This window comes from Scyliorhinus torazame, chromosome 5 (genome assembly GCF_047496885.1).
Source record: "Scyliorhinus torazame isolate Kashiwa2021f chromosome 5, sScyTor2.1, whole genome shotgun sequence".
Lineage (NCBI taxonomy): Eukaryota > Metazoa > Chordata > Chondrichthyes > Carcharhiniformes > Scyliorhinidae > Scyliorhinus > Scyliorhinus torazame.
In genome coordinates, this window is record NC_092711.1 from 286,580,155 (window position 1) to 286,606,223 (window position 26,069).

At 48.3% G+C, this 26,069-nt stretch overlaps 1 protein-coding gene across 3 annotated transcripts in view; it reads left to right on the plus strand.

Annotated features, from left to right (window-relative positions):
• The window catches only part of LOC140421179 (uncharacterized), a 49,981-nt gene that overhangs the window by 7,061 nt on the left and 16,851 nt on the right, over window positions 1-26,069 (plus strand). For 2 of the 3 annotated variants that reach the window (XM_072505674.1, XM_072505673.1), the window contains exons 2-4: window positions 18,591-18,722; window positions 20,311-20,449; window positions 21,342-22,302. In XM_072505674.1, the coding sequence (XP_072361775.1) occupies window positions 18,636-18,722; window positions 20,311-20,449; window positions 21,342-22,302 (1,187 nt within the window). In that variant the 5' untranslated portion in view covers window positions 18,591-18,635. The remainder of the gene's footprint in view (window positions 1-18,590; window positions 18,723-20,310; window positions 20,450-21,341; window positions 22,303-26,069) is intronic. The other variant, XM_072505675.1, reaches the window with a different exon arrangement.

Consider the following 26,069-nt stretch of genomic DNA (forward strand, 5'->3'; position numbering starts at 1 on the left):
TTATTCTGACTGGTTGATCTTAAAACTTTGTTCTCCATGACATTCTCATCCTCAGGAACTGCTGAACTATCTTGACACTGCATCTGACAGTGATTCCGACGTAGATTCGTCATCCATCACGTTGCTCATAGAATTTACAGTGCAGAAGGAGGCCATTCGGCCCATCGAGTCTGCACCTGCTCTTGGAACGAGCACACTACCCAAGGTCCACACTTCCACCCTATCCCCATAACCCAGTAACCCCACCCCAGTTGTTGTGAAACCCTTCTCTGCTTTTGAAGAGTGTGCAATGATTTCTTCTTAAAATAAATCCACACGCGACAATTTCTTCTTACTCAATGTACTCTGTCTGTACATTGTAGGAACGAAGTGCTACTTCTTCAAGTACAATGGCTTTTCTTGACCAATTGCCTGAATCTTTTATTCTCACAATGTCATCACTACTCAGAGGTGGTAAAGTTCTAGACACTCTATCATAGAACTGCTTTTGGTTTGCTTTAATGTTTTGCATTTCCTGCAATACAACTGAATTCTCCTTTTCCAAGTATGGAAGTGTGGTACCTGATCTTCTATTCATGACTAACTCTGCTGGCGATCTACCATGTGACAATGGTAATGCTTTGTAACGTGATTTCACGAGATATGGATCAGATTGTCCATTGCTTTCTGTCATGATTGTTTTTCAATATGTACACTTTTTTCATTAAGATCTTTGTGATCCATGCCTATACGAGCATCACCATTTTTGTTTCACACACATCATGGAATTGACCCCATTGGTAGGTTCTTCTATCTTCTTGAACTTGTGGTTTCGTACCTGATACAGGTGGTAGGCTAGAAATGAGATTGACATGCAGATCTAAATCTTCAACAATTTCACTACTATTATTTTGTATTGGCGCTCTCGATAATGCATTTTCTTTAAATTGTATCTCGTTGGCGAATGGTAGTGCACTAAAATCAGTGAACACATCGCTGAATTTGCTGATAATGTTCTCAGAATCGTTGGAGTGTTGATCCAATCCTTTGTGGATGCTATATACCAACTGCACTAAACCCAATTCTTCACAGGACTTCCAAGCCCTCGGATACAATACAAAATGAGATGGAATAAACTGTGTTCTTCACCATCACAAGCACCAAAACATTTAATACTTGAACCATTATAATCTCTCAGAGATATTTTGAGATTTTTTTCTAATCATTTTTAGATTTTTTAAATCCGTCATTCTGATTAAATTGGCTTTGGAACCAGTGTCTAACTTCAATTGGATCCTTGTACAGTTCACTTCAAGTGGTAGCAGTCCTCATCAACCGCATTTATTTTAAATGGAGTATCAGTTTGCATTTTGTTAAGTGCTGGAGAATTTTTTGATGTCTCCAAAAATTATTCTTGTCTGTTATTACTCCAACGAACAATGATGTTTCATCACTGGAGACTGTGTCTTCCACTGTGCTGACTGATCTGGGTTGAGCTTAGAGTAACAATTCTGAGCAAAGTGATTTTTTCCTTTGCATCTGGTACAAAACTTGCCAAATGCTGGACACTGCCTTAATTTGTTCCTTTGACCACATCTTTTACACAGAAATATGTCATCCTGATCTGTAACCTGTTTGTTGATGTGCAAGGAACTACAGGAACTTCCCCGCCTTTTTTTGGAACTTTCCTGCCTTTTCAGAAAAAGGGCAGCAACCGGAGTACTTCAAGAATATGCAGCCATTACTGAGAAACATTTTAGAATGCTGTGCTGTAGAATGCTGTGCTGCTAGCTCGTGAGCCTGACAAATTTTAACTGTTCCAAGGACAGCTCCGACTCCCTCAGCAACCGTTCCCTCAGCTTAGGAATCCCCTGTGGTTGTCCCCCTCTCGAACAGATATACCCCTTTGGATACTGTCGGGGGGGATAGCCTATCAGGGGAAAACAGCAGCAGCCAGAGCAGTGGCACCACGGCTGGCTCTGATGTTCAGAAGGGAGGGTCAAAGCGCAGAAGAGTAATAGTTATAGGGGACTCTATAGTCAGGGGAACAGATAGGCGCTTCTGTGGACGTGAAAGAGACTCCAGGATGGTATGTTGCCTCCCTGGTGCCAGGGTCCAGGATGTCTCCGAACGGGTAGAGGGAATCCTGAAGGGGGAGGGCAAACAGGCAGAGGTCGTTGTACATATTGGTACTAACGACATAGGCAGGAAGAGGCATGAGGTCCTGCAGCAGGAGTTCAGGGAGCTAGGCAGAAAGTTAAAAGACAGGACCTCGAGGGTTGTAATCTCGGGATTACTCCCTGTGCCACGTGCCAGTGAGGCTAGAAATAGGAAGATAGAGCAGACAAACACGTGGCTAAACAGCTGGTGTAGGAGGGAGGGTTTCGGTTATCTGGACCACTGGGAGCTCTTCCGGGGCAGGTGTGACCTGTATAAGATGGACGGGTTGCATCTAAACCGGAGAGGCATAAATATCCTGGCCGCGAGATTTGCTAGTGTCACACGGGAGGGTTTAAACTAGTATGGCAGGGGGGTGGGCACGGGAGCAATAGGTCAGAAGGTGAGAGCGTTGAGGGAGAACTAGGGAATATGGACAGTGTGGCTCTGAGGCAGAGCAGACGGGGAGAAGTTGCTGAACACAGCGGGTCTGGTGGCCTGAAGTGCATATGTTTTAATGCAAGGAGCATTACGGGTAAGGCAGATGAACTTAGAGCTTGGATTACTACTTGGAACTATGATGTTGTTGCCATTACAGAGACCTGGTTGAGGGAAGGGCAGGATTGGCAGCTAAACGTTCCAGGTTTTAGATGTTTCAGGCGGGATAGAGGGGGATGTAAAAGGGGAGGCGGAGTTGCGCTACTTGTTCAGGAGAGTATCACAGCTATACAGCGAGAGGACACCTCAGAGGGCAGTGAGGCTATATGGGTAGAGATCAGGAATAAGAAGGGTGCAGTCACAATGTTGGGGGTATACTACAGGCCTCCCAACAGCCAGCGGGAGATAGAGGAGCAGATAGGTAGACAGATTTTGGAAAAGAGTAAAAACAACAGGGTTGTGGTGATGGGAGACTTCAACTTCCCCAATATTGACTGGGACTCACTTAGTGCCAGAGGCTTAGACGGGGCAGAGTTTGTAAGGAGCATCCAGGAGGGCTTCTTAAAACAATATGTAAACAGTCCAACTAGGGAAGAGGCGGTACTGGACCTGGTATTGGGGAATGAGCCCGGCCAGGTGGTAGATGTTTCAGTAGGGGAGCATTTCGGTAACAGTGACCACAATTCAGTAAGTTTTAAAGTACTGGTGGACAAGGATAAGAGTGGTCCGAGGATGAATGTGCTAAATTGGGGGAAGGCTAATTATAACAATATTAGGCGGGAACTGAAGAGCATAGATTGGGGGCGGATGTTTGAGGGCAAATCAACATCTGACATGTGGGAGGCTTTCAAGTGTCAGTTGATAGGAATACAGGACAGGCATGTTCCTGTGAGGAAGAAAGACAAATACGGCAATTTTCGGGAACCTTGGATGACGAATGATATTGTAGGCCTCGTCAAAAAGAAAAAGGAGGCATTTGTCAGGGCTAAAAGGCTGGGAACAGACGAAGCCTGTGTGGCATATAAGGAAAGTAGGAAGGAACTTAAGCAGGGAGTCAGGAGGGCTAGAAGGGGTCATGAAAAGTCATTGGCAAATAGGGTTAAGGAAAATCCCAAGGCTTTTTACACTTACATAAAAAGCAAGAGGGTAGCCAGGGAAAGGGTTGGCCCACTGAAGGATAGGCAAGGGAATCTATGTGTGGAGCCAGAGGAAATGGGCGAGGTACTAAATGAATACTTTGCATCAGTATTCACCAAAGAGAAGGAATTGGTAGATGTTGAGTTTGGAGAAGGGGGTGTAGATAGCCTGGGTCACATTGTGATCCAAAAAGACGAGGTGTTGGGTGTCTTAAAAAATATTAAGGTAGATAAGTCCCCAGGGCCTGATGGGATCTACCCCAGAATACTGAAGGAGGCTGGAGAGGAAATTGCTGAGGCCTTGACAGAAATCTTTGGATCCTCGCTGTCTTCAGGGGATGTCCCGGAGGACTGGAGAATAGCCAATGTTGTTCCTCTGTTTAAGAAGGGTAGCAAGGATAATCCCGGGAACTACAGGCCGGTGAGCCTTACGTCAGTGGTAGGGAAATTACTGGAGAGAATTCTTCGAGACAGGATCTACTCCCATTTGGAAGCAAATGGACGTATTAGTGAGAGGCAGCACGGTTTTGTGAAGGGGAGGTCGTGTCTCACTAACTTGATAGAGTTTTTCGAGGAGGTCACTAAGATGATTGATGCAGGTAGGGCAGTAGATGTTGTCTATATGGACTTCAGTAAGGCCTTTGACAAGGTCCCTCATGGTAGACTAGTACAAAAGGTGAAGTCACACGGGATCAGGGGTGAACTGGCAAGGTGGATACAGAACTGGCTAGGCCATAGAAGGCAGAGGGTAGCAATGGAGGGATGCTTTTCTAATTGGAGGGCTGTGACCAGTGGTGTTCCACAGGGATCAGTGCTGGGACCTTTGCTCTTTGTAGTATATATAAATGATTTGGAGGAAAATGTAACTGGTCTGATTAGTAAGTTTGCAGACGACACAAAGGTTGGTGGAATTGCGGATAGCGATGAGGACTGTCTGAGGATACAGCAGGATTTAGATTGTCTGGAGACTTGGGCGGAGAGATGGCAGATGGAGTTTAACCTGGACAAATGTGAGGTAATGCATTTTGGAAGGGCTAATGCAGGTAGGGAATATACAGTGAATGGTAGAACCCTCAAGAGTATTGAAAGTCAAAGAGATCTAGGAGTACAGGTCCACAGATCACTGAAAGGGGCTACACAGGTGGAGAAGGTAGTCAAGAAGGCATACGGCATGCTTGCCTTCATTGGCCGGGGCATTGAGTATAAGAATTGGCAAGTCATGTTGCAGCTGTATAGAACCTTAGTTAGGCCACACTTGGAGTATAGTGTTCAATTCTGGTCGCCACACTACCAGAAGGATGTGGAGGCTTTAGAGAGGGTGCAGAAGAGATTTACCAGAATGTTGCCTGGTATGGAGGGCATAAGCTATGAGGAGCGATTGAATAAACTCGGTTTGTTCTCACTGGAACGAAGGAGGTTGAGGGGCGACCTGATAGAGGTATACAAAATTATGAGGGGCATAGACAGAGTGGATAGTCAGAGGCTTTTCCCCAGGGTAGAGGGGTCAATTACTAGGGGGCATAGGTTTAAGGTGAGAGGGGCAAAGTTTAGAGTAGATGTACGAGGCAAGTTTTTTACGCAGAGGGTAGTGGGTGCCTGGAACTCACTACCGGAGGAGGTAGTGGAGGCAGGGACGATAGGGACATTTAAGGGGCATCTTGACAAATATATGAATAGGATGGGAATAGAAGGATACGGACCCAGGAAGTGTAGAAGATTGTAGTTTAGTCGGGCAGTATGGTCGGCACGGGCTTGGAGGGCCGAAGGGCCTGTTCCTGTGCTGTACATTTCTTTGTTCTTTGTTCTTTGTTCTTATTTTCATTCACACCAAACACAATTTGGTCCCAAATCTTGGAAGATTCCACCATTGAAAAATTACAGGTTTTAGCTTTTAACTTTAAATCAGTGATGAAATGATCTAAGGACTCTTCTGTCTTCAGTAAACGTGATCTAAACTGATAGTGTTCATAAATTTCATTCTTTCTGGGGGTGCAATGTTCATCAAATCATCAAATTACTTTGTTAAATTTTTTACTTTCTTCATTGTTGCAAATTTAAAAAACTTATTAAATGCAGCAATTGCTTCGGGCCCTGCCACTGTTGGGAGCATTGCTACCGTATGCAAATCTGATTGATCTCCTAAATTTACTGCAGTAAGAAACAGACCAAATTGTTCAAGCACACACCAGTTGCTGTCCACATTACCATGAAATCTGAGACTATTTGGTGGCTTCAACGACTATATAGTTCAGTCTTGCAGTCTGCAAAATCTTTAAATCTCTGTGGACCTCGTGGCAGGCTTCACCGATGATGCAATAGTTTTTTTCTCAAGTGTTTAATACCATTCAATCATGGTACCATGTAATGTTCTTGTCTGATGGCCTGATTTATATTACAAGAACACTTGTAGCTAAAGCTATAAATGATTTATTAACATTATTAGTAAAAAATATACAAAACAACAGATGAATAACAGTATGAACATGCACAAGCAACCTCTCAGTTCCCTCATCAGTCTGAGGTCACCTGACTCTAACATTCACTTATTACATAGAACATATAGTGCAGAAGGAGGCCATTCGGCCCATCGAGTCTGCACCGACCCACTTAAGCCCTTACTTCCACCCTATCCCCGTAACCCAATAACCCCTCCTAACCTTTTTGGTCACTAAGGGCAATTTAACATAGCCAATCCACCAAACCTGCACATCTTTGGACTGTGGGAGGAAACCAGAGCACCCGGAGGAAACCCACGCAGAAACGGGTAGAACGTGCAGACTCCGCACAGTCAGTGACCCAGCGGGGAATCGAACCTGGGACCTTGGCGCTGTGAAGCCACAGTGCTATCCACTTGTGCTACCGTGGTGCCCACTAATATACCCTAATGAGACTCCTAGTGGTCAGTCGGTGAATTACAACACAACCATATCACTGCAATTATGATTGCCTACTTCCATCAATGTAACATCTCCGCCCTGCCTCATTCATCTGATGAAACCTTAATTGATTCCTTTGTTCCCTCTAGCTTTGACTTCAAATGCTGTCCTAGCCAGCTTCCAAACCTCTCTCCTCCTTAAACCTAAGCTTCTGCCAAGTCCTGTTCACCCATCGTCCTTGTTGACCTACATCAAGGTGTTACCAGGCCAGGGGATCATTTAAAATTTTCATCCTTATTTCACATCCCTTCATAACCTGATCTTTCCCATTCTTAGTCATCTCTTGCAGTCCTGCAACTCTTTGAAACCTCTGCCCAGCACTAATTCTGACCACTTTCACATCCCTGATTTTCTTCGTACAAATCTGTTGATTAGGCCTTTAATTGTTTCAACCCTAAGCTCTGAAATTCCCCCAGAAACCTCTCCACCTCTGTCTTTTAAGGCACTCTAAAACTTTCCTCGGACCACTCTTTTGGTCACCTGTTCTAATATTGCCGTATGAGGCTCAGTGTAAAAGTCAAAATTAGTATGCAAAATGCTCCTATGAAGCACATTAGGATGCTTTACTATGTTAAAGGCAACATTTGTTTAAAAGTAGTTAGATTTTTGAATCTCGTTGCATAGTTTTAAAAGTACATGCAATGACACGTGTGTATGTGTATACTGTTTTGAAAACCCACCACTATTCTTACAAGTCCTCCTATACCAAAAAGGGCCGACATTCTAAATGGTGATCAGGGATTCTCACTCCCCGATTCCGATGCGAGCTTCAGTGGGTGCTATTCAAGTCAAACTATGTTTTCAAGTTATCACCCGGTATAACCCATACCTTCACCGAAGATTTCATCTACTTACCACTTAGTAGTATCGATCCTGGGTCCCGCATTGCTAAGTAAGTAAAGTAGACTTTGGAATAACCACTGTTTCAGGTTAAAACTTTTAAGTTATTTATTTATTTTTTTTTCTTTTTAAAAGATGCAATCACTGTCTTTACAGAAAAGTAAAAAGATCTTGCTTCTGGATCCTTCTGGTTGGTTGAAGGGACCTTCAGGCCCAACTTGACAATCAATCTTCTTTAAAGACTGGTCTTCTTTAGATGTATTTAGCTATTTTAGCTCGGCTGCTCTGCCCTGTCCATTTCCCATGGCCGAGCTGATTGTAATCTGAGTCTAGCTGCTTGTTCCTTCTCTGCTTCTCTCTCTCCCCCTCTGAGCTCTGCTTCTGGATCTGATAGTTCCTGCCCTGGTCTCAAGGTTTATATTTGCTTTCTAACAATTAAGTTTTTTGATGTTATTGTAAAGTAACTCTTATTTTCTTTGATTGTAAAAAGTACCTTTTTGATCTAAACCTTTTAATCCAACTAAGTATACATTTTGACATAACTTCATCTCATAGATCTGATTACATTGTTTCCTTTGTGATGTTCAAAATGCTTTGGTTTCAATAGGTGTTACTTTTAATTCCTGTCATTTCTATAGTTTTATTTTCCAATTATGTCCTCAGCTCAATTTTGACTTTGATTTTGGCTTTGATATTATGTTTCTCGTAGACTGATAGCCTCCAGTTTTCTTTAATTTACCTGGTTGTAGCACCATCGATCACACACGAGGCGAGACGTAAAGAACTTCACTCGAGGCTTTATTGAGCAGACTTGTTCAGACTCGTTCCCCAGCAGCTCAGTCACAGAATGCAGCTGTGGGGATTAAACCCAGGTTCTTATACCCCGCCTATCTGGGTGGAGCCCAGTAGGCGGCGGATCCAATCGGGATCCAGCATCTGTCCTCCAATGGCTCCTCGGCATTCATGGTGTACCGTATTACCCTTAATACATACCACCACATTCTCCCCTTGTTAAAAAAGAACACAGCGGGGTGGTGGGTGGTATGGTGGTAGGGTTTACAGGGTCGGTACCTTAACCATTGAACTATATACAATCATGCCGCTTGTACTGGGCCACCAAATTATTCGCATTTTACCCGATTTGCAGCGTTAACTATTTACAACAATGCCGCTTTACTGGGCCACTGAATTATAAACATCTTAAGTCGATTCGATGAGTCGAGATGGTGCTCTGGTCGCCCTTTCCGATCGTCTCAGCCCGGGTGGTGGTGGTGGTGCAGGCTTGGGTCCAGTCGAGTCTGGGAGCATCGCGCTGTCCCCCTCTGTTTCCTTACCCCTGGATGGGCCTGGGAGGAGAACTGATCCCCCCCGGGAAGGGGGTGGCTGTGGGGTGCACTGGCGGGAGTGAGGGGGAGGTGATTTGTGTTGGGGAGGGGTGCGGAGCTCCAGCGGGCGCCAGGTCCCGCAGAGAGACCGTGTCCTGTCGGCCGTCTGGGTATGCCACGTAGGCGTACTGCGGGTTTGCGTGGAGTAGATGTACCTTTTCCACCAGCGGGTCTGATTTGTGCGCCCGCACATGTTTCCAGAGCAGGATGGGTCCCGGGGCTGCCAGCCAGGTCGGAAGTGACGTTCCAGAAGCGGACCTCCAAGAGAAGACAAGGAGGCGCTCGTGAGGCGTTTGGTTAGTGGTGGTACACAGCAGGGACCGGATAGAGTGAAGGGCATCCGGGAGGACTTCCTGCCAGCGGGAAGTTGGGAGACTCCTCGACCGTAGGGCCAGTAGGACGGTATGAATGTATAGAATTTACAGTGCAGAAGGAGGCCATTCGGCCCATCGAGTCTGCACCGGCTCTTGGAAAGAGCACCCTACCCAAGCCCACACCCCCACCCTATCCCCGTAACCCAGTAACCCCACCCAACACTAAGGGCAATTTTGGACACTAAGGGCAATTTAGCATGGCCAATCCACCTAACCTGCACATCTTTGGACTGTGGGAGGAAACTGGAGCAGCCGGAGGAAACCCACGCACACACGGGGAGAACATGCAGACTCCGCACAGACAGTGACCCAAGCTGGGAATCGAACCTGGGACCCTGGAGCTGTGAAGCAATTGTGCTAACCACTATGCTACTGTGCTGCCCGCGGTCTTCCAGACCGTTCCGTTCTCCCTCGCTACCTGCCCGTTCCCCCGGGGGTTGTAGCTGGTCGTCCTGCTCGAGGCTATGCCCTTGCTGAGCAGGAATTGACGCAGCTCATCACTCATGAAGGAGGACCCCCTGTCGCTATGGATGTAGGCGGGGAAACCGAACAGGGTAAAGATGGTGCCGAGGGCTTTAATGACCGTGGCCACGGTCATGTCGGGGCAGGGGATGGCAAAGGGGAAGCGGGAGTATTCGTCAACGACGTTAAGAAAGTACGTGTTGCGATCGGTGGAGGGGAGGGGGCCTTTGAAGTCCAAACTGAGGCGTTCAAAGGGACGTGAAGCCTTTATCAGGTGCGCTCTATCTGGCCTGAAAAAATGCGGTTTGCATTCTGCGCAGATTTGGCAGTTCCTGGTGACTGTTCGGACGTCCTCGATGGAGTAAGGGAGGTTGCGGGCCTTTTGAAGTGGTAGAAACGAGTGTCCCCTGGGTGGCAGAGGTCCTCGTGGAGGGCTTGGAGATGGTCCACTTGTGCGTTGGCACAAGTGCCGCGAGATAGGGCATCGGACGGCTCGTTCAGCTTTCCGGGACGGTACAAGATCTCATAATTGTAGGTGGAGAGTTCGATCCTCCACCGCAGGATCTTGTCGTTCTTTATCTTGCCCCGCTGTGCATTATCGAACATGAAGGCTACCGACCGTTGGTCAGTGAGGAGAGTGAATCTCCCACCGGGCAGGTAATGCCTCCAATGTCGCACAGCTTCCACTATGGCTTGGGCCTCCTTTTCTACTGAGGAGTGGCGAATTTCTGAAGCGTGTAGGGTCCGGGAGAAAAGGGCCACAGGTCTGCCTGCTTGGTTGAGCGTGGCCGCCAGAGCTACGTCGGACGAGTCGCTCTCGACTTGGAAAGGGAGGGACTCGTCGATGGCGCGCATCGTGGCGCGCATCGTGGCCTTTGCGATATCCGTTTTGATGCGGCTGAAGGCCTGGCGGGCCTCTGTCGACAGGGGAAAAGCAGTGGACTGGATTAGTGGACGGGCCTTGTCTGCGTACTGGGGGACCCACTGGGCGTAATAAGAAAAGAAGCCCAGGCAGCGTTTCAGGGCTTTGGTACAGTGGGGGAGAGGGAACTCCATGATGGGGCGCATGCGTTCGGGGTCGGGGCCTATCACTCCATTACGCACTACGTAGCCAAGGATGGCTAGACGGTCGGTGCTAAACACGCATTTTTCCTTGTTGTAGGTGAGGTTGAGGGCGTTAGCGGTCTGGAGGAATTTGCGGAGGTTGGCGTTGTGGTCCTGCTGGTCGTGGCCGCAGATGGTGACTTTGTCGAGGTACGGGAACGTGGCCTGTAAACCGTGCTGGTCGACCATTTGGTCCATCTCCCGTTGGAAGACCGAGACTCCGTTCGTGACGCCGAATGGAACCCTTAAGAAGTGGTATAGCCGCCCGTCTGCTTCGAAGGCAGTGTATTTGCGATCACCGGGGCGAATGGGGAGCTGGTGGTAGGCGGACCTAAGGTCCACGGTGGAGAAGACCTTGTACTGTGCAATCCGATTGACCATGTCGGATATGCGGGGAAGAGGGTACGCATCTAGCTGCCTGTACCTGTTGATGGTCTGACTGTAGTCTACGACCATCCTTTGCTTCTCCCCTGTCTTCACTACGACCACCTGGGCTCTCCAGGGACTATTGCTGGCCTGGGTTATGCCTTCCTGCAGCAGCCGCTGGACTTCGGACCTGATAAACGTCCGGTCCTGGGTGCTGTACCGTCTGCTCCTAGTGGTGACGGGTTTGCAATCTGGGGTGAGGTTCGCAAACAGGGAGGGCGGTTCGACCTTGAGTGTCGCGAGGCCGCAGATAGTCAGTGGGGGTATAGGGCCGCCAAATTTGAATGTTAAGCTCTGGAGGTTGCATTGGAAGTCCAACCCCAGGTTGGAGTGCAGAGGTGGGGAAGGACGTACAGCCGGTAATTTTTGAACTCTCTCCCCTGCACCATTAGGTTTGCGGTGCAGAACCCTTTGATTTCAATGGAGTGGGACCCCGCCGCCAGGAAAAAATTTGGGGTGCTTGGCCGAATTACAAGGGAACAGCGTCTTACCGTGTCCGTGAATAAAACTCTCCGTGCTCCCCGAGTCGATCAAACACGGCGTCTCGTGCCCGTTCACCAGCACCTTTGTCGTTGTCGTCTGGAGGGTCCGGGGCCGTGACTGGTCGAGGGTCACCGATGCCAAGCGTGGTTGGTGTATCAGATCGTTGTCTTCAGGCAGTGTGGCGCCGTCCACGCTGTGGTCCTTGCCTGTCAGCCAAGATGGCGGCGTCCATGGATCGCACGCGGTCGGAGGTGGACAAAATGGCCGCTCACATGAGTCGCACGTGGCCGGGGGTGGACAAAATGGCCGCTCCCATGGATCACACGCGGCCTGTGGGTAGGAAGATGGCGGCGCCCGTCCCCCCCTCATGGTGTCCGGGGTCCAAAATGGCGGCGCCCGTTGGCCGCCCGTGGGTCGCTGGCGGGGGGGGGGGTTGAGCCCGTGGTCCCATTTGTTCCCCGGAGATAGCGGCGACCCCACGGGGCTGGCACACCGCTGTGTAGTGACCCTTTTTACCGCAGCTTTTGCAGGTGGCCGAGCGGGCCGGGCAGCGCTGGCGGGGGTGTTTTGGCTGCCTGCAAAAGTAGCAGCGGGGCCCCCCGGGTGGTCTGGGATTCTGGCTGCGTACGCTTGCGGAGGGGTTGGGGTTGCCGGGGGGTCGGTCGCGGCGGGGGTCCACGGAGCCCAAAGGGCTGCAGCGCGGTCGGGGGCATAGGCGCGGGCGTTTTGGGAGGCCACGTCGAGGGAGGCTGCAAGGGCCCGTACCTCTGTGAGTCCGAGAGAGTCTTTCTCTAAAAGTCCCTGGCGGGACTTCCGGGTGCGGCGATGACCAGCTGAGTCGCACGTTTCGGCAGCTCCCTGTGAAACGGACTTTTGGGCTCTTGATAGGAGCCCCAACGGCAATTTTAACGGCTGAAAACACCGTGCGGTAAACCAGAAGGGTGTTCCCCCTGGACACGGATGGAAAAAGGAGAGGAAAGTGGCCGGATTGCAGCGGATCCTTTGGAACAACGGCAAGGAAGGCAAGCAGAAACCAAGATGGCGTCGGAAGGTGGCAGTTTCATATGGGGCCCTGAACAACAAGAGTTTTTGAAACGCTGCGTGGAGGAGATAAAAAAGGAAATGAAGAAAGAGTTGTTGGCCCCGATATTACAGGCGATTGAAGGGCTGAAAGAGGAACAAAAGACCCAGGAGCAGGAGCTTCGGGTCGTGAAGGCGAAAGCAGCAGAGAATGAAAACGACATACAGGGCCTGGTGGTGAAGTCGGAGATACAGGAGGCACACCAGAAACGATCTGTGGAGAGGTTGGAGGCACTGGAAAATAACGCAAGGAGGAACAACTTGAGGATTCTTGGCCTTCCTGAAGGTGTGGAGGGGGCGGACGTCGGGGCATATGTGAGCACGATGCTGCACTCGTTAATGGGAGTGGAGGCCCCGACGGGTCCGTTGGAGGTGGAGGGAGCATACCGAGTTATGGTGCGAGGACCGAGAGCAGGAGAAGCTCCCAGAGCCATAGTGGTGAGATTTCTCCGTTTTAAGGATAGAGAAATGGTCCTTAGATGGGCGAAGAAAACTCGGTGTAGTAAATGGGAGAACGCGGTGATCCGCGTCTATCAAGATTGGAGTGCGGAGGTGGCGAGAAGGAGGGCGAGCTTTAATCGGGCCAAAGCGGTACTTCACAAAAAAAAGATAAAGTTTGGAATGCTGCAACCGGCAAGACTGTGGGTCACATATCAAGGGAGGCACCACTACTTTGAGACGGCGGATGAAGCGTGGACTTTTATTGTAGAAGAAAAATTGGAATGATTGGACTACGAAAATGAACGTTTGGACAAAGTGGTGGGACGAGTGGGGGGGGGGGGGGGGGGGGGGGGGGCGAAGAGGGATTGTATGATTAATCCTGCGGTATGGTAACTTTTCTTTCTCCCACAGGTGGTGATGGGGGGAGGTGGGGAGGGAGAGGAGATGGGGCGTTGGCCATGGGAGGCGGGGCCGAGGGAGAGGCGCGGGCTTGGTTCCCGCGCTATGATAATTATGGCGGGAATAGAGAAGCAGGAAGGAGGGGGCGCCGCACGGGGCGAGCCGTGATCACGGGGGGAAGCCGAGGTCAGCCAGAGTTTGCTGACTTCTGGGAGCAACATGGGGGGAGTAATTACGCTAGCGGGGGGTCTAGCGGGGGGGGGGGGGGAGGGGGGAATTACTGGGTTGCTGCTGCTGGGGAAAGGGGGGAGTGGGTGCGGGAAAGGATGGGCGGGGGGGCACCGTCTGGGAGAAATACAGCCGCGTGGGAACTGGGCGAGAAGCTGGAAAAAGATGATGGCTAACCGGCAAGGGGGGGGGGGGGGGGGAAGCCCCCCAACTCGGCTGATCACGTGGAACGTGAGGGGGCTTAACGGGCCGATAAAGAGGGCACGAGTACTCGCACACCTTAAGAAACTTAAAGCAGATGTGGTCATGTTACAGGAAACGCACCTGAAACTGATAGATCAGGTTAGGTTGCGCAAAGGATGGGTAGGGCAGGTGTTCCATTCGGGGCTGGATGCGAAAAACAGGGGGGTGGCTATATTAGTGGGGAAGCGGGTAATGTTCGAGGCAAAGACTATAGTGGCGGATAACGGGGGCAGATACGTGATGGTGAGTGGCAAATTACAGGGAGAGATGGTGGTGTTGGTAAACGTGTATGCCCCGAATTGGGACGATGCCAATTTTATGAGGCGAATGCTAGGACGCATCCCAGACCTAGAGACCGGAAAGCTGATAATGGGGGGAGACTTTAACACGGTGTTGGAACCAAGGCTGGATAGGTCGAAGTCCAGGACTGGTAGGAGGCCGGCAGCAGCCAAGGTGCTTAAGGATTTTATGGAGCAGATGGGAGGGGTGGACCCGTGGAGATTCAGTAGACCTAGGAGTAAGGAGTTCTCGTTTTTCTCCTATGTCCATAAAGTCTATTCACGCATAGACTTTTTTGTGTTGGGTAGGGCATTGATCCCGAGGGTGAGGGGAACGGAATATACGGCTATAGCCATTTCGGATCATGCCCCACACTGGGTAGACTTGGAGATAGGGGAGGAAACAAGAGGGCGTCCACCCTGGAGAATGGATATGGGACTAATGGCGGATGAGGGGGTGTGCTTAAGGGTGAGGGGATGCATTGAAAAGTACTTGGAACTCAATGACAATGGGGAGGTTCAGGTGGGAGTGGTCTGGGAGGCGTTGAAGGCGGTGGTTAGGGGGGAGCTGATATCAATAAGGACACATAAAGGGAAGCAGGAGAGTAAGGAACGGGAGCGGTTGTTGCAAGAACTTTTGAGGGTGGACAGACAGTATGCGGAAGCACCGGAGGAGGGACTGTATAGGGAAAGGCAAAGGCTGCATGTGGAATTTGACTTGCTGACCACAGGCACTGCAGAGGCACAATGGAGGAAGGCGCAGGGTGTACAGTATGAATATGGAGAGAAGGCGAGCAGATTGCTGGCACACCAATTGAGGAAAAGGGGAGCAGCGAGGGAAATAGGGGGGGTGAGAGATGAAGATGGAGAGACGGAGCGGGGAGCGGAGAGAGTGAATGAAGTGTTTAAGACATTTTATAAAAAATTGTATGAAGCTCAACCCCCGGATGGGAGGGAGAGAATGATGGAGTTTTTGGATCGGCTGGAAATTCCCACGGTGGAAGAGCAGGAAAGGATGGGATTGGGAGCACAGATCACGGTAGAAGAAGTGGTGAAAGGAATTAGGAACATGCAGACGGGAAAGGCCCCGGGACCGGACGGATTCCCAGTTGAATTTTACAGAAAATATTTGGACTTGCTCGCCCGGCTACTGACGAGGACCTTCAACGAGGCAAAGGAAAGGGGACAACTGCCCCCGACTATGTCAGAAGCAACGATATCGCTTCTTTTAAAGAAGGAAAAGGATCCGCTACAATGCGGGTCCTACAGACCAATCTCCCTCCTCAATGTAGATGCCAAGGTCTTGGCCAAGGTAATGGCAATGAGAATAGAGGAATGTGTCCCGGGGGTGGTTCATGAGGACCAAACTGGGTTTGTGAAGGGGAGACAGCTGAACACGAACATACGGAGGTTGTTAGGAGTAATGATGATGGCCCCACCAGAGGGTGAAACGGAGATAGTAGTGGCGATGGATGCCGAGAAAGCATTTGATAGAGTGGAGTGGGATTATCTGTGGGAGGTGTTGAGGAGATTTGGGTTCGGAGAGGGGTATGTTAGATGGGTGCAGCTGTTGTATAGGGCCCCAGTGGCGAGTGTGGTCACGAATGGACGGGGATCGGCATATTTTCGGCTCCATAGAGGGACAAGGCAGGGATGTCCTCTGTCCCCATTACTGTTTGCACTGGCGATTGAGCCCCTGGCGATAGCGCTGAGAGGTTCCAAGGGATGGAGGGGAATACTTAGGGGAGGAGAAGAACACCGGGTATCTTTATATGCGGATGATCTGCTACTATATGTGGCGGATCCAGCGGAGGGGATGCCAGAAATAATGCGGATACTTGGGGAGTTTGGGGATTTTTCAGGGTATAAATTGAACATGGGAAAGAGTGAGCTGTTTGTGGTGCATCCAGGGGAGCAGAGTAGAGAAATAGAAGACCTACCGTTGAGGAAGGTAACAAGAGACTTTCGTTACCTGGGGATCCAGATAGCTAAGAATTGGGGCACATTGCACAGGCTAAATTTGACGCGGTTGGTGGAACAGATGGAGGAAGATTTCAAGAGATGGGACATGGTAGCATTGTCAATGGCAGGGAGGGTGCAGGCAGTTAAGATGGTGGTCCTCCCGAGATTCCTTTTTGTGTTTCAGTGTCTCCCGGTGGTGATCACGAAGGCTTTTTTCAAAAGGATAGAAAAGAGTATTATGGGTTTTGTTTGGGCCGGGAAGACTCCGAGAGTGAGGAAGGGATTCTTACAGCGTAGTAGGGATAGGGGGGGGCTGGCACTACCGAGCCTAAGTGAGTATTATTGGGCCGCTAATATTTCAATGGTGAGTAAGTGGATGGGAGAGGAGGAAGGAGCGGCGTGGAAGAGATTAGAGAGGGCGTCCTGTAGGGGGACCAGCCTGCAGGCTATGGTGACAGCCCCATTGCCGTTCTCACCAAGGAACTATACCACGAGTCCGGTGGTGGTAGCTACACTGAAGATTTGGGGACAGTGGAGACGACATAGGGGAAAGACCGGAGCACTGGGGGGGTCCCCGATAAGAAACAACCATAGGTTTGCCCCGGGGGGAATGGATGGGGGATATGGAATGTGGCAAAGAGCAGGTATAACGCAATTGAAAGATCTATTTGTGGATGGGAAGTTTGCGAGTCTGGGAGCGCTGACCGAGAAATATGGGTTGCCCCAAGGGAATGCATTCAGGTACATGCAATTGAGGGCTTTTGCGAGGCAGCAGGTGAGGGAATTCCCGCAGCTCCCGACACAAGAGGTGCAGGACAGAGTCATCTCAAAGAAATGGGTGGGGGACGGTAAGGTGTCGGATATATATAGGGAAATGAGAGACGAAGGGGAGACTATGATGGACGAACTAAAAGGGAAATGGGAAGAAGAGCTAGGGGAGGAGATTGAGGAGGGGATGTGGGCAGATGCCCTAAACAGGGTAAACTCGTCGTCCTCGTGCGCCAGGCTAAGCCTGATTCAGTTTAAGGTATTACACAGGGCACATATGACTGGAACACGGCTCAAGATTGGCGCCAGAACTGCCCTCAAACCGGGGGGGGTGGGGGGGGGGGGGGTGGGGGGTGGGGGGGGGGGGGGGTGGGGGGTGTGAGGGGGGGTGTGAGGTGGGGGGGGGGGTGGGGGGTGTGAGGGTGGGGGGGTGTGAGGGGGGTGGGGGGGGGGGGTGGCCTGAGACAAGGCAGTTGCCAATTAGGGCTAGCTTTTATTTTTTGTTATTTAATATTTATTTATTTGTTGTTGTTTTCTTTTGTTCTTGTTTAAATAAAAAAGGTCATTATTATCTGTATTGGTATAATGTTGTGTAAAGGATGCACAATGTACTGTGTTGGTTGACCAAAAATTTTCAATAAAATATTATTTAAAAAAAAAAAAAAAGTCTCTGGCGAATTTGCGACGATGCCAAACCTGCTACGTAAGCGTCTCTGATCACCCTGGAATGCAGGACCTGCATCTTCTGGTCTTCTGTTGGTCTGCCGGGGGCCGTTCGGAGGTATCCCTCAAAGGACATCAGCCAGTGTTTAAACGCTGATGCTGCGTTAGCTGCGTGGGGGCCGATTCGCAGGCACTCCGGGGTGATCCGGAGCTCCATATTCCTTTTTAAGTCTGCTCAATAAATTGTAGCACCATCGATCACACACGAGGCGAGACGTAAAGAACTTCAATTGAGGCTTTATTGAGCAGACTTGTTCAGACCCGTTCCCCAGCAGCTCAGTCACAGAATGCAGCTGCGGGGATTAAACCCAGGTTCTTATACCCCGCCTATCTGGGTGGAGCCCAGTAGGCGGCGGATCCAATCGGGATCCAGCATCTGTCCTCCAATGGCTCCTCTGCATTCATGGTGTACCGTATTACCCTTAATACATACCACCACACTGGTATTAGCAAATTTTCACACCTAGAATCTCATCCTTTCTTTTCCAGTTCCTTACTAAGTTAGTTACTTTCAATGAAGGTGTGAGCCATTTTCTTTGGCTTCATTCAAAATCCTGTTTGTCTTGTTTGCTAAGCCTGCTTGACCAAGGATATCTGCATTTTACATTCCTTCCCTGACAGCTGCTGTTAACCCTTTGTGGGATCTTGCTCTGTATTCTCTCAGACCAGATATTGCCAGACTTCCATGTTTCAAATGACACATTTTTCCATATTTCCAATAACAATACATACTACTTTATTTTGCTAGAGAACTGTGCTTACGAAGCAGAAGCATGCTACTCCAGTAGAAAAAATGAAACGTACCCTTTGCTACCAGCTGATGATAATTGAAAATTACCAGAAGGCCATTAGCAAAGAGCTGGGACCGCTAGCTGAATGGGTATGTTACTGTAATTTTCAATTAACTGTAGATCCCCAAGGAATAGAATAGTTTAACTTGTTTATAGCAGTAACATTTTTATTTGTTTCTATTATCAAGATACTTTGCTAATATAATTACTGACATTCAAATGAAGGCCGGTTCCACTGGGAAGCTCTGTATCTCCTTTTTGGCAAAATCTCGAATCTGCATGTATCTAAACATCACCCCCCCCCCCTCCGCTCCAGCCCATACTTCGCTTCCAGCTCCTTCAGTCCTGCAAACGACCCCTAAGAAACAAATCTTTTCGCGTCTTAATCCCCTTCTCCTCCCATTTCCGAAAATTTCCATCCCACCTCCCTGGCTCAAATCTGTGGTTCCCCCGAATCGGCATTTCCCTTGACCCTGCCCCCAACCCGAAGTGTTGGCGAAACTGCCTCCAAATTCTCAATGAAGCTATTATTACCGGACTCCCTGAGTATTTCCCCGGAGCTATCGGGAGCGGCGCTGTTGCTAGTGCTTTCAGTCCCGACCCCCTGCACAAACACTCCTCCATTCTGACCCACTGGGAATCAACCCCTCTGAACCAGCTCCGCACCTTCTCCACATTCGCCGCCCAGTAGTAGTACATCAGGTTCGGAAGACCCAAACCCCCTGCCTACCTTCCCCTCTGCAGCAGCACCTTTCTCACTCTGGCCACCTTCCCTCCCCATATGAACTTGGTAATCCTTCCCTCAATCTCACTGAAAAAAGCCTTTGGCAGAAAAATCGGTATGCATTGAAAAATAAACAGAAATCGCGGCAACACATTCATTTTAACCGCCTGTACCCGACCCGCCAGTGACAGAGGGAGACCAGCCCACCTTGCCAGATAAGCTTTCACTCTCCCCACCAAACTAGAGATGTACCTGCGAAGCCTCCCCACTCCCAGGCAACCTGCACCCCCAGATACCTAAAGTGAGTCCCTGCCCCCCCCCCCCGGGACATAGGACATCCCTGCCTCGTCCCACGGTGGAGAGAAAAGTATCTCGAGCTGATGTTATTTGTGCGGACACTCGCCCTTGGCTCCTTATATAGTAGCTTTACACAGTTCACAAATCTTGGTCCAATCCCAAACCGCTCCAGAACTGCCATCAAGTACCCCCATTCTACCCAGTCAAACACCTTCTCAGCGTCCAATGCCACAACCACCTCTGTTTCCTTCCCCTCCGCCGGTGCCAGAACGACGTTCAATACCCTCCTAATGTTCGAAAGGAGCTGCCTCTCACGAACCCTGTCTGATCCTCACCTATCACCTTCGGAGGCACTCCTCCAGCCTTCCCACCAGTACATTCGCCAATACTTTTGTGTCCACATTCAGAAGTGATATGGGCCTATACAACCCACACTCCGTCAGATCCTTATCTTTTTTTAGCAACAGTGAAATCGATGCCTGCCCCAATGTTTGTGGCAACACTCCCTTCCCTATCGCCTCTTCAAACATCCCCATCATCAGGGGCGCCAGCTTATCCTTGAACTTTTTTATAATAGGAACATTTTACTATGTTAAAGGTACTATATAAATGTAAATTGTTGGCTCAAATTGATTCGTCAAAATATATCTTTACAGGTGAGATCGAATATTCAGAAGATTACCATTACGTCTGAAGAGGATTTCTGTAAAAATTATGAAATTGTCCATGATCAACTTTGCCAGCTTTGTAGTTCAAGTAACGAATTGTACAAAAGATTTCAAGAAACTAAAACGGGTAACTCATCACTTGTAACTGAATCTCTAAAATGTCAAATGTTAATATATGTCAGAAGAAACTTAAGTAATCTGCTTTTTACCTGAACATCTTTGCCTTTTTTTAGGGCGTACCTGCTGGAATGTACTGATTGTAAAATTCTAGAGACTAGGAATTGGCTTTTCACCATTGTATTTATTTTGTTTCTGTTACAAATCGTATTTCCAACAGAGCAAAGGGAAAAACTGAAATTGTTTAGGTTTATGGCACTGCTGCTTTGTTAGTATTAATCTTTGGAAAAAAAATGAGTTGATTGCCTGATTTTCTCTCCCCCCACCCCCACCCCACCCCCCCCTCCCCACCACACACACACACACACACACCACCTCTGACTACTTTTGATTTTGATTCTTTCAGACTTAGCTGCTGATAACTTAGCAAATATGTTATTATTTGGATTGCTCTCAATTTACTTGCCTTACAAATGTGACGCTTTACAGTGTAACTCTTCTCAAGCCTTTTAAAGGTTCAATGATACAGATAGATGCTGGAAATAGTTATATGCGGCACTGCAAATTAAAACTGAGCTTCAAATCACATTCTAGTCTCTTTTTTCTTGACCCTTTTGGCACTGTTCTTGGCCCATCCCCTTAGGTTGTAAATTCACATTCTGTCAGGATCATTATAAGAGTTAAGTTTGAGATCAATTATACAAGTTACTACGTAAACAAAAAAATGAAAGTGCTCCCGTAGGAAATTAAAGGGACATTATTTTCTAGTGCTTTAAATTAAATTGTCAAAACATATTGCTAAACGTTAATTGTTTAAAAGATCGTGCCAAAATTTAACGGAAATTGATGTTACCTTTAAGCTATTTTTCCATTCCTCATTAAGGCTTTGTCTGCCATTACAGGCATCTTGTTTCAACTAGGAATTCTGATGACTGGGCAACAGACTCCAACTGAGAAACATCTTTCTATTGGAGTTCCTGCATCTGGTTCCAAAAGTTCTGTTGATAGTTTAGTTCCAGAAGATTTTCCAACAGGTGTTAAGAAAAATCTAAGCATGTGTATTCAAAAGGAATCCGGCATCTGTAGTCCCAAAATTGACACCGCCAAAATCAACACTTCCAGGGTAATTGGTGTGTCTTGCGAGGACAAAACATCAGAATCTCAATGGCAAAAGGAAGAACAATTTGTGAAACATTCCAGTGGTAGTTACCCATTAATTAAAAGTCTGTCTTCAGAGACGGATCAATCTCCAGAAGAAGTTCTATCAACCAATCACTACAAAGAGCTTATTGTAACAAAAGTAGATGACAAATATTCGACTGAAAGCTCTAGTTACACAAGCCTGCCCTTGAAAAAAGAAGATCCTTGTATCTTTTCTAACAAAAGCAAGTCTTCAAATGACAATCAAACATATATAGTTCGATCGGAATGGGAAGTTTGGGACACTTTTGAATTTACTACATCGGACAGTGACACTAATGGCTCTTTTGAATCTGAAGGGGAAAAGACATCTAATGGACAAGTTTTCTCAACTCTTGATGCTGCTGCAACTCCAGAATGCTCAAACCAGAAAGATGCTTTGAGCCAATCAAATCCAATTGAACAAGTGCTGACCTCCAAAAATAATATATTTTCTCCCCAACAACACTTGAACCCAAACAGCATAGTGGAACCAGTAACGAGTCATTTTCCAAATCTACCAGTTGATAGGGCTATGGAACTGCCTGTAGCTACTGTTATCCCAGAATTCCAGTTTTGTCGGTGGCAGGAGCTGGAGATAAGGGTCAGTCATGCAATTGACCCACACTATTTCTACATACAGCACTCTGGTCAGGAGCTACCAGAACTGATGAGGCAATTAAAGTAAGTACATTAAATAATTTTCCTGCCTTTCTATCTAGACTGAGTGAACAACAGATTCCGCAAGAACAAAATAGCAGAATTTGGAGAGCTTAATGAGGCAAAAATGACATTAACTTGGCAATTATATAGAACTTAGATATGCAATGTACATTACAGGTGTAATATTGCTTGTTTTTCTCACCTCCCTGAATAAAAGTGTAGGACTCCATCTCAGACTGTGATGTCTGATTTTAAATTTGGAATGTACAATTCCTGTGGTGTTGCACATGGGGAGTCAGACCAAGGCAAAGATGCTGAGAGACAGGGAGATAATTGGGCGCGGGTGACATGCATAATCCAATCCCCCTTTTAAAGGCATATAACTCCGCTTACTTTTGCTATTACCATTATGAATTTTGATATTCACATTTCTGATGAATGCTACTAATACATACTTGTCATAGTTACATCATTTTTGTCAGTTGTGATTTTTGTTATTCATTCATAGGACGTGGACTTTACAGGCGAGGGCAGTATTCATTGCTCATCCCTATTTTCCCTTGGGAAGATGATGGTGTGCTTCCTTCATGAATCTATGTTGTGTAGGTACACCCATAGTGCTGTTGGGGAGGGAGTTCCAGGATTTTAACCCAGTGTCAGTGAAGGAGTGACAATATATTCCAAGTCAGGATGGTGAGTGACTTGGAGAGGAACTTTCAGGTGGTGGTGTTCCCAGTTATCTGCTGCCTTGTCCTTCTAGATGGTAGTGGTCATGGATTTAGACGGTGCTGTCTAAGGAGCCTTGGTGAGTTCCTGCAGTGCATCTTGTAGATGGTACACACTGCTGCTACTGTGCATCAGTGGTGGAGGGAGTGAATCTTTGTGGATGGAATGCCAATTAAGGGGGCTGCCTTGTCCTGGATGGTATTGAGCTTCTTGAGTGCTGTTGGAGCGCTCATCCAGACAAGTAGAGAGAATTCCATCACACTCCTGACTTGTGCTTGTAGATTGTGGACAATATTCGGGAGTCAGGAGATCAGTTACTCACTGGAGGACTCCTCGCCTCTGACCTGCTTCCATGTAATTGCAACATGACAAAGTCTGTTATTTTTGTATTTAATTATATATAAATCTGTTCTGCAATTTTCCTCTTGGCTTTTTATGTGAGAAGTGGTGTGTGGAATTGCATGGTGTCATGGGAAAAGTTGTCACCAAAAGCTGCCCACAGCATTTGGATAGAGTTAACAGGGGAGATATAACCCCATAATATAGGACCCTTCCTAATCATTTGTGCTTGTCCCTAGACCCTTCAAAATCATTTGTGTTTGTCCCCAGCCCCTCATTCCCTTTCCATTTCCTGCCGCTTCACTTTCTCACTATCTCCTCCCGTTCCGTATCGGTGCCCAGACTGAAACCCCTGCCTCCCCCCCTGTGCCGTCTCCACTGCCCCCAGATCCTCAATGTCGCCGCCACCACCGGGCTTGTGGTATACCACGTCGGCGGAAGCTGCAACTGTGCCGTTATCAGTGCCCCCAAGCTACTGTCTTTACAAGACGCCGCTTCCAGCTGTTTCCATGCCGCCCCCTCTCCCTCCATTACCCATTTCCGAATCATGGATATATTCGCTGCCCAGTAATAGCTGCAAAAGTTCGGCAGTGCCAAACCCCCCCCCCCGACTGCGATCCAAGAACAGTCTCTTTACACGCGGGGTCCTGTTTGCCCACACAAATCCCGTAATAATCCTATTTACCCGCTTGAAAAAGGACTTAGGGGTGAGAATGGGAAGGCACTGGAAGACGAACAAAAACCTGGGGAGGACCGTCATCTTCACGGACTGCACCCTGACCGCCAGGGAAAGCGGCAGCATGTCCCACCTCTTAAAGTCCTCCTCCATCTGATCTACCAGCCGCGCTACATTGAGCTTGTGCAGGACACCCCAGCACTTAGCCACCTGAATGCCCAAGTAGCGAAAGCTCCTCTCCACCATCTTAAGCGGTAGCTCTCCCAGTCTCTTTTCCTGGCCCCTCGCACGTACCACAAAAAGCTTGCGTTTTCCAACATTCAGCTTATACCCCGAAAAGTCTCCCAAATCCCTAAGAATCTGCATGACCTCCCCCATCCCCTCCATCGGATCTGCAATGTACAGGAGCAGGTCATCCACATACAGTGAAACACGATGCTTCTCTTTCCCCCCACCCCCACCCCGAACCAACCCCCTCCAGTTTCTGGACTTCCTCAACGCCATGGCCAGCGGCTCGATCGCCAGGGCAAACAGGAGGGGAGACAGGGGACACCCCTGCCTTGTCCCTCGATGTCATCTAAAGTACCCTGACTGCAGCCGGTTCGTCGACACACTCGCTACCGGGGCCTGATACAACAATTTGACCCACCCTATAAATCCCTCTCCAAACCCAAATCTGCCTAACACTTCCCACAGGTACTCCCACACCACCAGATCAAAGGCTTTCTCCGCGTCCATTGCCGCTACCATTTCTGCATCCCCCCCCTTCCGAGGGCATCATGATCACATTCAGGAGCCTCCGCACATTGGTATTCAACTGCCTGCCCTTCACAAACCCCGTCTGATCCTCTTTGATTACTCCTGGGACACAGTCCTCAATCCTAGTGGCCAAAATCTTGGCCAACAGCTTGGCATCCACATTAAGGAACAAAATCGGCCTATAGGAGCCACATTGCAACGGGTCCCTATCTCGCTTGAGGATGAGCGAGATCAGAGCCTGCGACATCGTCGGGGGAAGGGTTCCCTTTTCCTTAGCCTCATTAAAAGTCCTCCACAACAGTGGACCCAGCAGTTCTGAGAATTTTCTATAAAACTCTACGGGATACCCATCCGATCCATCTCCTCCCTATCCTAATATTACATAATACTTATAACTACCCGTACCCCTTTTTATGAACTAAAAATTCAATCCCTCTACCTTGCCATCTCCCTTTTTCCACAGTCACTCGCCTCATCCCTATCCCTCCATAAATATCTGCTTCTTGGGGAGGGAAATGAGAGGCTAGAAGTGCCCTCACCATCAACCTTTTTTTTCTTTTTAACCCTTTTCTTCAATTTACTTTGTTCAAAGAGGTTTTGTTTACTTTCCAAATTCAATCAATTTGTTCTTTTTTAAAAAAACTGATTTGATGCAATTTGACCCTCCACCACCACCAACTGCCCCGGTGCAGACCACAGATTATTAATAGGTTAGATTTTGTAACGCCTTGAAAATAGCATAAAAATCCAGCAATATTAATTTTCTGAAAACTTTTTGTCTGAAGACATTTTGTGATCTTACTGTGATGCCTATACATTACCTGTGTGTTGAGGTATAGAATATACTTAGTTGGCTGTTTTGTCGGTCTCCTGCCAAACTGTGGCATGAATCCAGTGGAAAACCCATGAACCAAAATGCATCAGTTTTCAGTCTTGTTTGGAAGCATGGTCTTCATCTGACACAATCAAGATTACTTGTGTGGAGGGGTTTGAGGTATGGAAGGGTTGGAGGTTATTCTCTAAATTCTAGTTCCCAAACGTAATGGAACTTTTTGAAAACATGCGCAAAGTTAGAAGAGGGGTAATGGTCTCCGGAAGAGCACAACATTTGGTTGCCGTTCCAGACCATGGATGTGACTGTATCCCTGAAGAAAATGAGTTTTTAAGTTATTACTGGCTTCTGTTACAAAGGATGTCAAATGGGGATAGAAACTGTTTTGCCAATGGTGGGCTAAGCCAACATGTCCTGCACCAAACTTTCCAACAGTGTGGGACCAGCAGGTGCCTG